Genomic DNA, 14,608 nt, shown 5'->3' with positions numbered 1-14,608 from the left:
ATATATTAAAGGGGTATTTTATCTCAATGTTGCAAGAAGAATCATGGGCAATCTCTTTTTTGGCAGGAATTAATGAAAGTAAAAATAATTAGGAAACACTAAAAATCTGAGGCGGATTTGCCGTGCTCACCAACTTAATTTGCGGGGAACAAAATTTACCATGAAAAAGTTCAATTTGCCATGGTCAAAAATCTGACGTCAGATTTGTAGTGGAGTCCAAGAATTATGAGCTTCCTAGTAGAGCCAGTGTTGTTTTTGTGGGTGTTGCGACGGTAATTTGGAGCGCAAGCTCCTTGATTCGCAAAAAAAAATGCACTGGAAAATGAGTACAAATGAAATTGCAGCGCTTGTAACGCATCACGTGATGAATGAACCTGCCTGCGGGAGGAGTGCAGAGGCGCGCGACGCAAAAGGCCGGGTCGTACGCGGTCAGGGTGGCCATCCCGCGCCGCTCGCGCCGCAGCACCACGGACCACCCTTCGCCGATGCCGTTCTTCCTGACGATCTCCGGCCAGCCGGCGCCCAGCCAGCACGCCACCTCGCCGTCCGGCCGCGGCCGCATGCACAGCTCCACGCGCCGGGGCTTGCCGAGCAGGTCCACCACGTGCACCTCCTGCACGTCCCCGGCGCCGGCCGCGAGCCGCGCCGCGAACTCCAACGGAACGCACTGCAGTCACAGGAAGAACACACGAAAGCAGCAGAGGGGAGCCGGTCAGGAATTGATTGATGTGACAGAGCGGAGGGGCAATCAATGGCGGTGCGGCGGGGTTTGGCATCAGTCACTAACCAGCTTCTGGAGGCAGCTCGGCGACAGCACCGGCGCGGCGAACTTGTACCGTGGTTGGCGGCGGACGGAGAGCGCCATGCTCTGGCGGTGACGTGCTGACGGTGATATCGCAATGAATGCGCTGCTTGGCTGGTCGCTGCGGTTCAGTTCAGTGCTTGTGCAGACAGTCACGTGGCGTTAGGAAGAGGAGACGCGCGGGTTGGTGCGACGGTTGCCGGTTAGAGTTCCCGAGGAAAGGAAAGGGAACGGTGGGCCACGACAGGCTCTCTTGTTTTTTTTTTAAACACAATACAGATGCAAGAGATCACAAATACGCACATACACTTGTCCCTATAAACACACACGCACATCCTATAAGAGACTGAACCGGCATACCATCTTAGATTTATGAACTCACGGTAGGCGCCTCGTCGTCGACGGATGCGTCTCCTCCCACAGAAATCGCATCGCGCGAAAATCGTGAAATAAATCCAGAAATAATGCGAGCATCAAGACTTAAATCCTGGTAGGATGAGGATCCACTGTTCCTCTAACCATCCAACCACAGGTTGGTTCGCGACAGGCTCTCTTGTTTCCCTTGTCTCTCCGGTTACTCGAGTAGCGGGTACTAGGGCTGGATGAAGAGCTTATAGCTCACGAGCTTAATAGCGCTCGATAGTTCGGCTCGTTAAGCTCGTGGCTCGCTTTTTAATGAACAGAGTCGATCACTGATTTTAGTTTGTTAATCTTAATGAGCTTAACGAACGAGCTAACGAGTTTCACAAGTAATTTGTTGAGCTCGCTGGTAACAACACAACACACACACATTTTCAACTTACATGACAAAGTTTTCATAGCACCTCAGCCCATCTAGTCAATCAAATCTACATAGAAAGCAACGAACTAGTGCATTTTCTTTTGCAGTCACCATCTTACTTCTTAAAACCACATATACACACTCATCATGTAAGTCGTAACACATCAGAATCTATTAACGAGCGCTTGCTAGCGCTCACGAGCTTAACGAGCTTCAAATGAGAGGGTGCTTGATACGTTTTAGTCCCATGACTAAAAGTAGTGGGACTAAAACTTGCTAGCCTCACTCATGCTTGGATACAAATACTAAATATACTAAAATCCAGTTAATGAGCATTTATTATTCTCCAAACCCTCCAATCCAGAACTCGCATGTGTTAAAGGAGGGGAGTTAAATTAGGAGAGAGAGGACTAATCCACATTTTAGTAAATTAGGAGAGAGAGGACTAATCCACATTTTAGTAGGGTTCCCCTGACTAAAAAAATTTAGTCTCAAGACTAGTTCTAGCCTCTCTTTAGTCAGGGGTGATTGGAACTTTAGCCTCTAAAAGAGACTAGTTTTAGTCAGACTAAAAATAGTCCCTTGGATCCAAGCATACCCTGAACCAAGTCGAGCAGGTTTTCTGCTTGTTAATCTTAACGAGTTTATCGAGCCGAGCTTTAACGAGCACGAGTTTAACGAGCCTAGCAGCTCGTTAATCCTCCCCTAGCGGGTACCAGTCCATTTTTAGCCATCTCTAAGGCCTCTTTATAATTCAAAAAGGAATCTTTTTTATAGAAATAAATTTTGGAAGCAAAATGAATTTAAGAAAATTACATGCAAAGTTGATTTGTAAAATAGAAAAGCCCAGGAATAAAATAAATAGTGTGTGCAGGCAATTTGTTGCTCGTGTTCAATCAAACAAGGGTTTTTAATTAAAAAATGAAATAAAATCAAACAATGGTTCACCAACATTTGCAGATTTTGATGTTTTGCTGCAAACTCACGGACAACTCTTGGTGCCTACCAAAAATGTTACTCCCTCCGTCCCAAAAAACATGTCGCAGCGCCGTTTTTACAATTTAGCCCTCGTTGTTTTTCCGACAAAACCCGCGGTCCTCTCTTTCCTTCCTCACTCTTCTCCGACGCCGGCCGATTTGGTCGCGCCCGCCCCTGCCCATAGCCTCGCCGCCCGCCCCCGCCCACGGCTCCCCCTCCCACCGCCCCACGCCGCTCCCCCCTCCCCAGCACCCCACGCCTCCGCCTCGTTTCCCTCCCCTCCGCCCGCCGCATTGTTCCCCTCTGCTACCACCCTTCAAGGTTCAATTTTTGGAGACCACTGTCCGCATCTGTCCATCGGCGACCACGAAGCTCGCCCCCTCCATGGACGCAGCACTAGAAAGCATGGGTGCCCCTTCTCCACTCCACGGACGGCTACGCGCTCAAGGTGGAGGAGCTCACCGTGTTCAAAAAGGTGGAGGAGCTCACTGTCAAACTCGCCGGAGTGGCGCTCGCCGTCGGCCCCGCGCATCCGGGCCCGGCGCCGCCGCCGCCAAAGACCACCTCTTCAAGGTATCAGACGCACCCACCATTCTTGCCATTTCAATTTCAGAGAGACCATATGCAGGGCATCAGATGCATATCTAATTTCGAATTTCTGCTCTATTTGTCAAACCACTTTCAGCTGTGTTTACTTTCAGCTCTGTTTGTCTCTCGCAGGGGTCGCAGGACCACCCGGGCCTAGTCACCATCGCCATGGAGGATATCTTGCAGTTCGCAGCGTCCATTGGTGGTGGAGGACACCCACGTCTTCGATCTGTTGGAGCCCAAGGAGCAGGAGGTCCTGGTGCTGGAGGATGCACATGGCAAGACCAATCTCAAGGGCCTCTCCAAGGTTTACTCTGCTCTAACAAATCAGCCTCCTTTCAAATTACACAGAGGATTGCAGAAAAGTTATGTTTGTTGTGTGTATCACAAATTCAGTTTTAGTTCCAGTGAAGTTTCTTGTCCTTTATGATTATTCTTATCAAAAACAAATTCAACTAGCCAGATTGCAACTAACCAGCCTCTAGAGCATGTAGCTTCCCAATAATCTTATTTGGCATTTCTGTGGATCTGTTAATAAGCAGGCACCGAAATTTTGTAAGTTTAACAATACTGGATGGTAATGTGACTGGTGCCTAGAACCATATACCTCTAGAGCATGTACTCCTATTTATTCTGATAGGCATTTTGTACTCCAAAGGTGAGGCCATGATCTGTGGTGTCTACTGAAGGCGTTTCAGTCAAAAACTTGCTTAAGCAAGAGCAGATTTACGAGCAAAAAACTCACTCCATATGTCTACTGTCTAGCACTTTGTGCATGAAATCTGCAACTTATTTATTCTCATGAACTTACTAAAATGGTTTTCCAAACAAATTTGCAGTGAAAGCCTTGGTGAGTAAAAGCCTTGGTGAGTAGTGGATCCTGCCAAATCAGAAGGATTTACCAACAAATTTCAGTACCATCACCAATCCATGATGAAATTGTAGTTTCACTTCATTGTACATAACCTTTATGCATTTTTGAAATACTCCATGGCAATATCTAGTAACACTGTCAGTTACTGAATCTATATCTATAGTACTCCATGGCAAAGATTAGTGCATTTCTAAAATGGCAAAGATTATGGCACAAAGATTAGTTACATCACATCAAAATCTCAAATTCTTGCTCAAAATCTCAAATCTAAATTTGACGGAGTATTCGACAGCAGTCTCTGATTGCTGAAAGCATCTGTTGCAGATATTGTTTGGCAGGTGATATTGCTTACTGCAGCTAGAGTAGAAGAAGGAATAGGAGTAGCTGTAAATCAAAAAAAATGTGTGTCCATATTTAGGAGCAGTAACTTTGTTAGGAAGAAAGCTAGCTCTAAACAGAGTTACTCCATTTGATATGTGATATTTTTATCCTAGAGTAGATTGTTAGGAGATGTTGTTTTTATCTCTGAACTTGTATGATATTGTGAACCCCAAAAAATGCATCATCAGACAGGTGCAGGTTGATGCCCCTCCATTTGTCACATCACAGACTAGACTAGGTGATCATTTTCTTTTTAAATGCTAGGAAAAGGGGAGGTGTTCACCATATTATAGAGAGCAGAAAGATTGATGGCTAAGGAAACCCAAGAAGTAAAAGGAACAGCACTGAAAGCAAATAGACCATGCAAATAACCAAAATTAATTCTAGTTAATTCAAATACATCCAAATAATACAAATTAATTTAAATAATCCAAATTAATTCAAATAAATCCAAATAATTCAATTAATCCAAATAACCCAAATTAATTCAAATAATTAAGCCAAATAACCCAGATAATTCCAATAAATTCCAACAAGGAGTTGATATACAAGGATTAGACAAGGCATACACAAGGACATGACATAAGGGCATCTTTGTCCCCTCTTGACACAAGATTACACAAGACATACACAAGGAGCACCTAACTACATGACATAAGGGCCTCTTTGCCCCCTCTTGACTACATTCTTTCTTTGGCCACTTCTTCCCTTCCCTTCCCTTTACTTTTCTTTTTTTCCCTTCTTTAGACAATTCTTTCCTTTCATTTTCTTTTCCTATTGCAATTTCCATTTCTTCTATAATGGCCCTAGTATCAACAACTACCCGACTATCGCAATATACACTGATGATTTCCCTGCCAGCATTCTGAATGCGATCCTTGTGCAAGTGGGGCAACTTATATTGATTTCCTCCTTTGTCTTTCATAACTTCAAACATAATTGCTTCTAATGTGATAAAGCTTCTGTGCAACTTGTCGGGATCGTAGTTCTCGAATTCCTCTTCCACACCCTGTACCAGTTCCTGGATGTTTGTAGGTGACCTGCAGTCGGTTAGAGACTGGAGAGAGGTATGGAAGCAGAGGTCCAAACAATTTAACTCAGGGCTATTTGGGGGCTGTTGTAGCAATCGGATGTCAAGATCAGTTTGTTCCACAGCTTCTCGAAAAGCTACATCATTGGGAAGGACATGGGGCTTTGCATTATCCTGTTGGATGAATATTGTTGCTCCCTCGTCATCGTCAGGCCACTTATCCTGAATTGCCGGGATAACCTTATTGATTAGATAATCTCTGCACACAGGCCTAGTTACTTTCACTGATGTCAACACTTTTGTTCCCTTTGTTCTGTTATGACTTGTCCGCTTCGCCTTAGTCTCTTCAACGAATGCCCAAATGCCAATCTTCCCGTCGAATGTTAGCTCCCCATCATTGTTATATTGAGGCCTGGCAAAAGCTGTTAGGAACATCACCTTCCCAATGATGTGAGTGTTTGACACGGTGCGCTTCGGCTTAGGTTCTCCTGGAAGTACATAGTAACTATTCTTCACTCTCGTCATGTCAAACCACTTCTCATCGATGTGAACCATATTCGTCATTGGTTTAAACATAGCCCGAGAAGTTGAGATTGAATTGTCATCGACCATGGACATACAAAATTTCAATCTCGCAAGCTTGTTCTCTAGCTTTGAGGTGAGGCTTCACGGTGCTTGTGATGCGGTTGAGCTCATTCAACTGGAACCTCTTATGTAGGGTCGATCGGGCCACACCTAGAGACCGTGCCAGAGATCGAATTGTCCTTCTTTTATTTAGTGGGATTGTTGAGGTCCTCTCTAGATCCAGCTCCTTTCTCTTTCGGCCAGACCTTCCTGGCTTCTTGCTTGAGACATCTACTTCTTTGCCATCGGCAATTTGCTTTTTGGCTTCTTCCCAGATTCTTTCAACAGATCGTACACTTATGTCCAACAGGTTTGAGACTAGCGGCTTGTCATCTGGTTGAACAGACCCATCTCTGAGCTCGATTACCAGCAAGGCAAAGTAAACACCATGCCTCTCCTTATCTGACAATTCTCTTCTTTTCTCTTGAAGTATCCAATTCATAACTTCATCCTCTTCCTCTTGAGCTTCATTCTCTTGAGCTTCATCTTCTTGAGGCATCCAATTCATAGCTTCATCGTCTTCCTCTTGAGGCATCAAGTTCAAATCCATATCTCCATTCTCTGCCACTTGAGGTTCCTCCTCTCCAGGGACCCAATTCAAATTAATGCCTTCATCGTCTTCCTCTTGAGGCATCAAGTTCAAATCCATATCTCCATTCTCTGCCACTTGAGGTTCCTCCTCTCCAGGGACCCAATTCAAATTAATGTCTTCATCGTCTTCCTCTTGAGGCATCAAGTTCAAATCCATATTTATGTGTTCCTGCCATCAATGACAAAAGATGAGCACACCATGGTACCATAACAAGAATACACACACACAAAGTGGTAGGAGGAGTACTAATGTCAACACTTCTGCACTAGTTCTGCTAGATATGGTCATGAGTAGATAGCTACAGTTTTCACACTGCATTTTAACTGAATTTTCAATAATGACAAGATGCCAGTTTTAACTCAATCAACAACATTTTAACTGAATTAACAGAATTATTGGACTTTAAATGACAGGACTGACAGAGTTCCTAGGACCTCTATATATGAGCATGGGAGCTTAGATAAGAAATTGATTGAGTGCAAAACAGAGTGTTGCAAATCACTCCTGATTTGATGTGGTGTGATGTAGCATAGCATAGCAGTAGAGTAGAGAAGAGAAGCATCTAAGGCAATAGTCCTGCTAATTGCTGTCAAGATAGCATGACTAGTTGCTCTTGGTGCATTTACTAATATCTTCTGAACATTTGGTACCCCTGAACATATGAGCATTATGCATTTTTAGTACCCCTGAAAATATGTAGTGTCAAAGTATGTAGTGCTATTTTGATCAAGTTACAGAACAAATAATTTTGTTCTCATTATGAACTGAAACTTGTGCATTCTGTCTATTTCTTCAGAAATTAATTCACTCCCTTTCTCTGTGTGATGAAAACTTGATCAAAGACCCACTTACGAGTAGTTTGTCATTTTAAACACAAGTTTAAATTTGATCAAAGACCCACTTACTGTAGTAAGCTTCACTGAATTTAACAGGACTACTTCATTTGAACTATAGCTTCACTTAAAAGTTCACTTTAATTCAAATGAAACTGTTGACTGTTAACTGAATCAGTGTTAACTGAATTGCTGCTGCCATACTCCTCTGTTTAGTGTTACTAAATCAGTGTTAACACTAAATAAGTGACACTATTTAGTGAATTACTCCCATTGTTCATTTAGTGATTCAGTACTAATGACAGATAAACGAGGAAGAAGCAAGCATGTTCTGCTCTTCTACTGTTGGAGTAACTAGTAGACCAACAAAACTGAAACTAAGTTGTGGTCCATGTTCATTTTCAGTCAGATTTGTATCCACTGGGCACCATAAGCAGAAGTATTTTTCTGCTCCATCACACACAGTTTTACATCATCAGCATAAGCAGAATTATTTTTCTCCAATTGAAGTTTTACATCACCATCACACAGTTTTACTGTACCTTCTTCAGGGTGCAGAGTAGAGCAACAGCAGCACGGGCATGGTCAAGGAGCAGTAGCACGGGCAACTCAGTGGAGCAGCAGCAGCACGGGCAGGGTCAGTGGAGCAGCAGCAGTACGGGCAGGGTCAGCGGAGCAGCAGCAGCACGGGCAGAAACCACCGGCGACAGGGGAGAAGCAGCCGCACGGGTGCGTGGGCAGGGGAGAAGGAGCAGCACGGGTGCGCGGGCGTGGGAGATCGACGAGGTCGCGCTAGAGATTGAGGATCACGTGCGCGAGCTCCTGGTCCACCGGATCGTGGAGGCAGGCTCCGGCGACGCCGGTAGGGGATCACGGCGGCGCACGCGCCGGAGCTCGAGGAGGACGCGCGGGAGCACGAGGAGGACGTGCGCGGGCTTGAGGAGGATGCGGGGGAGCTCGAGGAGGAACCCGCACGGCCTCTAGGAAGACGTAGTGGGAGATTCCGGCGACGCCTGCAGGTAATCGCAGCGGGAGGGTACCGCGGCGGCGCAGGTCTAGGCTGCAGCGGTGGAGGAGGTTACTGTCGATGGTGGCGAGAGCATGTACTTGGCGACGGCGGAGGAGCTCAGCTGGGCTCGCCAGCCCCTGGCAAATCACGCAGCTGGGCGGCCCCGGCCCCTGGCGACGCGCAGGCGACGGACGGAGGAAGAAGACGGGGCGGAGGGACTTGTTTGAAACGCTTTTGAAACCACGAGGTTTTTTTTTTTGCAAAATTACCAGTGAACTACGCCCACGGCATGTTTTTCGGGACGGGGAGTACATTCATGTTGCGGGATTTTTCGTAATGCCCGCAAGAATTGGCCTCTATGATGCCAACAAGTGATGTTTTTTTTTTTTTACAATTTTATTGCATACAAAGTTACAAGTAGAGTGGATTTAAATACATCACACGATACAACTACACAAGAGAGAAGTACTGCTCCCCTTTGACTGTGATGCCCCGAATCCAGGTTATAGCGCTTTTTGTGCACACAAAAACCCAACAGGCAAACTTATGGTGAGGTGTTTTGCGAAAACCCATGCAGCATGAGATGAGCTAAGTCTACAGAATTATCAAAAGGGCCAACATCATTGCAGCAACATCATGACAAACGATGACCAAAATCTCTGACAGAAGGATCGCCGTCAGTTCAGAGGCTGCAATGAAGGCTCTTCTGCTTACAAGCAGTGAAGCATTATCCCCAGAGTTTCAGTCCAAGTACATCTCATCCAGCAGCTAAATTACATAAAGATAGCAAACAGACTAGCCATGTCCCATGTGCACAAGAAACAAGAAATATGCTTCAGGCATAATGACAAGTAAAATGCGCGAGCATTATGAACTGCAATTCAAATGCTCCGAAAACACAACCTGAGGTTATGAATTACGGCGCATTTCTTGCCTTGTTTGAAATGGTAAGACAGACGCACCGCGGGAGCAAGGTAAATACAACAACAATAGACTGGGAATCGGAGCATGGCAGAATTTCCCCTGTTTCTCTAATGGTGCACATTACAATGTTTAATTTACCAAACAAATGTCGCTAGCCTAAGCACAAGAAACAAGAAATATGCTTCAGGCATAATGACAAGTAAAATGCGCGAGCATTATGAACTGCAATTCAAATGCTCTGAAAACACAACCTGAGGTTATGAATTACGGCGCATTTCTTGCCTTGTTTGAAATGGTAAGACAGACGCACCGCGGGAGCAAGGTAAATACAACAACAATAGACTGGGAATCGGAGCATGGCAGAATTTCCCCTGTTTCTCTAATGGTGCACATTACAATGTTTAATTTACCAAACAAATGTCGCTAGCCTAAGCAAAACAGTGAATAATACAGAGCAACTTGGAGCTAGAATCAACTACTATGCCGCAGGTTCCCAAAGAAAGAAATAGCAGCATTTGCTTACAGGGAACATCAAGAGCAACTCTCCACCCTACTGTGTACATCGGAGAGCTCAGCTGGTGGCAAGGCGGGCAAGGCTTCGCCACTGATAGGAATTTTGCAAGTTGCTTTGTTGTGACCATAACCTTTACATCTGCTGCAGCGCACTGCCCTTTTAATTGTGATGCGCGGATCAGCTGGTTTCTCTTTCGGCCTGCCAACCCGTCGACGAGTTTGAATTGGGAATGGTAATGTCGCTGGACTCTGAGAATTGTCCGTTAAGGTAACATCAGGTATCGGATTTATGGACATTGAATAGGTCGAGCGGTACCGTTTCGTCGTGAAATACTCCACACAGAAGTCATATGCATACCTCCCAGTGCGCTCAAATACTGCAATTGCATGCATGCATGGCAACCCAGAAACATTCCACTTTCGACAGGTGCAGTCACACGTCTCAATGTTGACAACATTAACTGAGTCATCGCATACCTTGAATAAATTACCATCCCCATCACTTTCTGTGGGCATAACATTGAGTGAGTGAGCTTTGCTAACTTCTTCCTGCAATTTCTGGTTAGCTGCAGGCGTTAATCCGTCAGGCCATTCATTACAAGACTCTCGGCGTGTGTACATCATCTCCATGAGCTTGCATCTTATTGTGTCAACCAACTGCACAACTGGAAGCTCATATCTTGTGGGGATCCAGTCAACAACAGTGTCTGAAATATTACATGAATACTGACCATACCGCCACCCCATGAAAAGGGCGTCTGACCACCGCTCAGGTTTGATCTCCAAAAGCCATTCAGCAAGCTTATCAGATTCACTTTTAATTTGCTCCATATACTGATTGAACTCATCAACTGTGCATGAAAATATGGCCCTCTTAAGAAGCTCAACCATAGCATCTCTTACTTCTTCAGTCCATGCATCATCCAATTGCCTCTTAAATGCTTCAATAAGAAAGTCCATGCAATATCCATGATGACTGTCAGGGAACACCAATGGTACTTCATCCCATAATCCATTTTCTCCATTAGATATGAATGTTATGTCATGAGATGCCGACAGTGAATATTTTAGTTGCTCAAGAAACCAATGCCAATTTTCACGGCTCTCCTTGTCCACTACAGTGAATGCAACTGGGAACACATCGCCTTCCCCATCAACTGAAGTAGCAGTCAGTAACTTCCATTGCTTATTCGGTTTTGCAGATACTGCATCAAGGAAAAGGAGTGGTCTGCACCCATGCTCAAAACCATAAAGCGATGCATGGAAGGCAACAAAGAAACAGAATTTTGAATCTTCCATAGTCACTACTGTTGCCACACTTCCAGGGTTTGTTTCCTTAATCCTTTCACAAAACAATGGTAGCTGGATGCATGCCTCATCATGTGCGCTATAAAGTTCTCTCTGAGCAATTGATCTTCCACGCCAAGCCTGCGAGTAATTTAGGCACAGTCCATACTCCTGTTGGAGATCATTTGCAATGTCTCTTGGCCTGTAGTGTGGGCTATCACGTAACTTTTCCTTTATAACACTAGCAACCCATCGCTGTGACGCCAAACGATGACTTTTCACAGTTTCAGATTCACAGGTGTGTGTTTCAGACATTTTCTTGATCATGAAATCTATGTTGGCAGGAGACTTGGAAGCATGTATCCGCCATGGGCAATCTTCACCAGTACATTCCGCAGTAACACGAGTTGAGTCATTCTTGATAAATCTGTAATGGAACTTATGTGCAATGGCATACTTATGCAAGGCATCCCGGAAATCCTTAGGGCTTTCAAATACTTGGCCGACTCCAGTGATCACATCCTTCCACTCTGCGCACACCTTCTGTCTCTTAGACCCATCCGGAGTTGTTGGGACAACAGCAATTGCATTTGTAGGAGTGGCCGAGTCAGCAACAACGCTCTTTGCACTGTAAATATTTCATTTGTCATTTTGGCAATGCAAGTGGGAAAAACAATTGATGCTCAGAAAGGTACCTGTTGTCGACCTTCTGTATGACATAAACGTATGTCGTCTCTGACTCTGCATGAAATTCAACCATGCGACGTAGGTCCTTGTCATTGGAAATAGAAATCAAGGTTCTATTATTCTTTGGGAGGAAATACTTGAACAAGAACTGGTCGACTTTGAGATTATTAAGCGTTGAAGATATCTCATGCTTAAATGCACTGAAAGTCCAGTCACTTTTGATAAGCATTGCATGTGCCTCTCCACCAGAATAGGACATAAGCCCATCAGCATCTGTGGTGAATTCACCACCTATCTGAAGAACAGCCACAATTTGTCCCGTCCCCATGAGCGGCTGTTTCCTAACAAGATGAGATGAACACAAAAATCAGGCTACTGTAAGAAGTAGAACAGAGCTTTAGCCAGCAAGGGAACTTTGAGTAGTTGCCCAGTTGGTTGTTTGAGCATTTCCTATAATAAGGAAATTTTCCAACAAAACAACTTACCTTGAAGCTTTCAAAACTTAGGCCATTGCATTTTCTACACGAAATTTCATGCAAGGAATATCACGAGGGTGTAAATGGTAACTCAATCAATTAGAATTAGGTAAGGGTGATTCTCTGTTCTTTTCCCTTTTGCGAAAGACAGAAAAGGCGGCTTAACTGATCTGACGTGTTAAAGTATGACCAAATTGATGGGTGGTCTGGGAGCAAGGGCTGTACACATAAGGTTTAAGCACACTAGTTCAGTTTTTCACTCCTGGCTCCATAAAGCATGAGCATGTGCAAGTACAGGGGCAGGGCATGATATATTTGAATTGAGAGCAGAGCAAATCGCAGAGTTCTCGGCAGATCACTAAGTCATGGCTGAACTAGGGATGCTAACAAGTGGTAAAAACGACAGTGTTTTATGCTTTTTGCTTTCAGTGCTCGCTTGATTTCACCTGATTTTTGCATTAGTCGTGGCAATTGCAAGCATATACAGTACCAATAAAAGAAACTGGTAACCAATCCAGGCGTAATTACCGGGAAACGGCTTGCGGTGGTGGGGCTCCGGCAGGCGTGGGAGCGAGGGTGGCGGTCCGGCGGGTTTTCGGTAGCGGAGGCCGCGGCGGCCGGCGGACCCCAACCTCAGGAAAGTACGGCGGAGTCCCGGCGAGGGCCGACTTGCGAGGTGGGTGGCGGGCGGTGGCCACGGGCACAACTCCCCGAGAGTCGAGAGATGAGGCGGTGTGTGTCTTGTCCGCGGCTCTGGATCTAGGGTTTCCGCGCTTGGCCCTACGTGTCAGGCACACGGCGCGGGTACATACGGTTAACGCAATGTACCACGTGCCACGTGATGCGGTTTGGCCGGGCTTTTGGATACCGGAACGGGAAGCAATTTGCTGCCCGGCCACCCTGCTCACCATATTGGCCCAAGAACAACTGCGCCGTTGTCGTGCGATGAGGACTCGGCCCACTGGGCGACCACGCGTGACCCAGCAGGAAAGTATTACGGCCCTCGGACGGACTGCTGATCCATTGATTCCTTGAATCCTATCATTCCTACGTGGCTTACTGCACGCGGCGACTATATCTCACATTAAATGAGATGGTAGAAAGGGAATTTCCTATTGGACTCTCGTTGCGTCAAACAGTCGACCAAACGCACAGAGCCAACGATCGAGCGCTACCCTTGGGCCGGCCCATTTAACGTGTTTCAGTGTTTCCGGTTTTGGGAACCTTCTAGAGTTTCCCAGCGGTTTTCTAGATGGTTCCCTAAACCGGTTTTTTTTCTTTTCTGTTTATTTTTCTAATATCTTCTTTCTTTTTTTTGTTTTAGTTTTCTTGTTATTTTTTCAACGTTATTTTATCTTTTTAAACTAAGTACATATTCAGATCTGTTCTTAATTTTCGAAAAATGTTCTTGCTTTTAAAAAATGTTATTTTTGAATTTTCGAATTTTCGAATGTTTTTTTTGAATATTTTCATATTCAGAACATTTTCTTTTCTTTTCTTTTCTTTTTTGTTTTCTTTCTGTTTTCCTTTTCAAGTTAATTTCTCTTTTCAACACATTTTCTTTCTTTAGTTTTTATTTTCATATGTGTTCTTATCTTCTTTTAAAAAAAATATGTTCACAAATTTAAAATATGTTCCCATTTTATAAAATTTGTTCACAAATTCAAAAAATGTTTCTGCTTTCAAATTTTTGTTCCGTATTTTTAGAAAATATTCCTGTTTTTTCAAAATTTGTTTGAATTATTTTTGTTCATTATTTGTTAAATTTGAAAGTAATGGCATGGATTTCAAAAAATGCCTATTGTTAAAAATTGTTCACAAATTTCAAAAAATGTTCTTCTTTTTCAAATTTTTGTTCATGTATTAAAAAATGTTCACATTTCAAATTTGTTTGGGATTTTCAAAATTGTTCTCCATTTTACAATTTGTTTGTTATTTTAAAAATTGTTCTCCGTTTCAAAATTTGTTTGGATTTTTAGAAAAGCACGAATGATTTGTTTGGATTTTTCAAAATTGTTCTCTATTTTAAATTTTGTTCTCAAGATTCAAAAAATGTTCGTGCTTTTGCAAAACTGTTCTTGCTTCCAAATTTGATCGGGAATTTTGAAAATTGTTCTTTGTTTCAAAATTTGTTCTCAAGATTCAAAAAATGTTCGTTTCAAATTTTTTCTGTTTGCTTTTTCTTTGTTCTTTTTCCTTTTTTTTCTTTTTCTTTCTTCGTTTTTTTGT

At 43.9% G+C, this 14,608-nt stretch overlaps 2 protein-coding genes across 2 annotated transcripts in view; both read right to left on the bottom strand.

Annotated features, from left to right (window-relative positions):
• LOC119342165 (putative B3 domain-containing protein Os06g0632500) overlaps positions 1-865 on the bottom strand; it is a 5,284-nt gene extending 4,419 nt beyond the window's left edge. Inside the window, exons 1-2 of the mRNA XM_037614006.1 lie at positions 788-865; positions 371-667 (exon numbers count right to left, since the gene is read on the bottom strand). Coding sequence (XP_037469903.1) covers positions 371-667; positions 788-865 — 375 coding nt within the window. The remainder of the gene's footprint in view (positions 1-370; positions 668-787) is intronic.
• An 8,874-nt stretch (positions 866-9,739) lies between these two features.
• Positions 9,740-13,137, bottom strand: LOC119337185. The gene is made up of 3 exons (XM_037609306.1): positions 12,908-13,137; positions 11,912-12,244; positions 9,740-11,844 (listed from the first exon to the last, which is right to left on the bottom strand). The coding sequence occupies exons 2-3, from the start codon at positions 12,229-12,231 to the stop codon at positions 9,948-9,950; spliced, it is 2,217 nt and encodes a 738-aa protein (XP_037465203.1). The 5' UTR covers positions 12,232-12,244; positions 12,908-13,137; the 3' UTR covers positions 9,740-9,947.
• Positions 13,138-14,608: the final 1,471 nt, after the last annotated feature.

This window comes from Triticum dicoccoides, chromosome 7B (genome assembly GCF_002162155.2).
Source record: "Triticum dicoccoides isolate Atlit2015 ecotype Zavitan chromosome 7B, WEW_v2.0, whole genome shotgun sequence".
In the NCBI taxonomy this organism is placed as follows: domain Eukaryota; kingdom Viridiplantae; phylum Streptophyta; class Magnoliopsida; order Poales; family Poaceae; genus Triticum; species Triticum dicoccoides.
The sequence above is the reverse complement of the archived record's forward strand: the minus strand, read 5'-3'. Positions and strand labels throughout refer to the sequence as shown.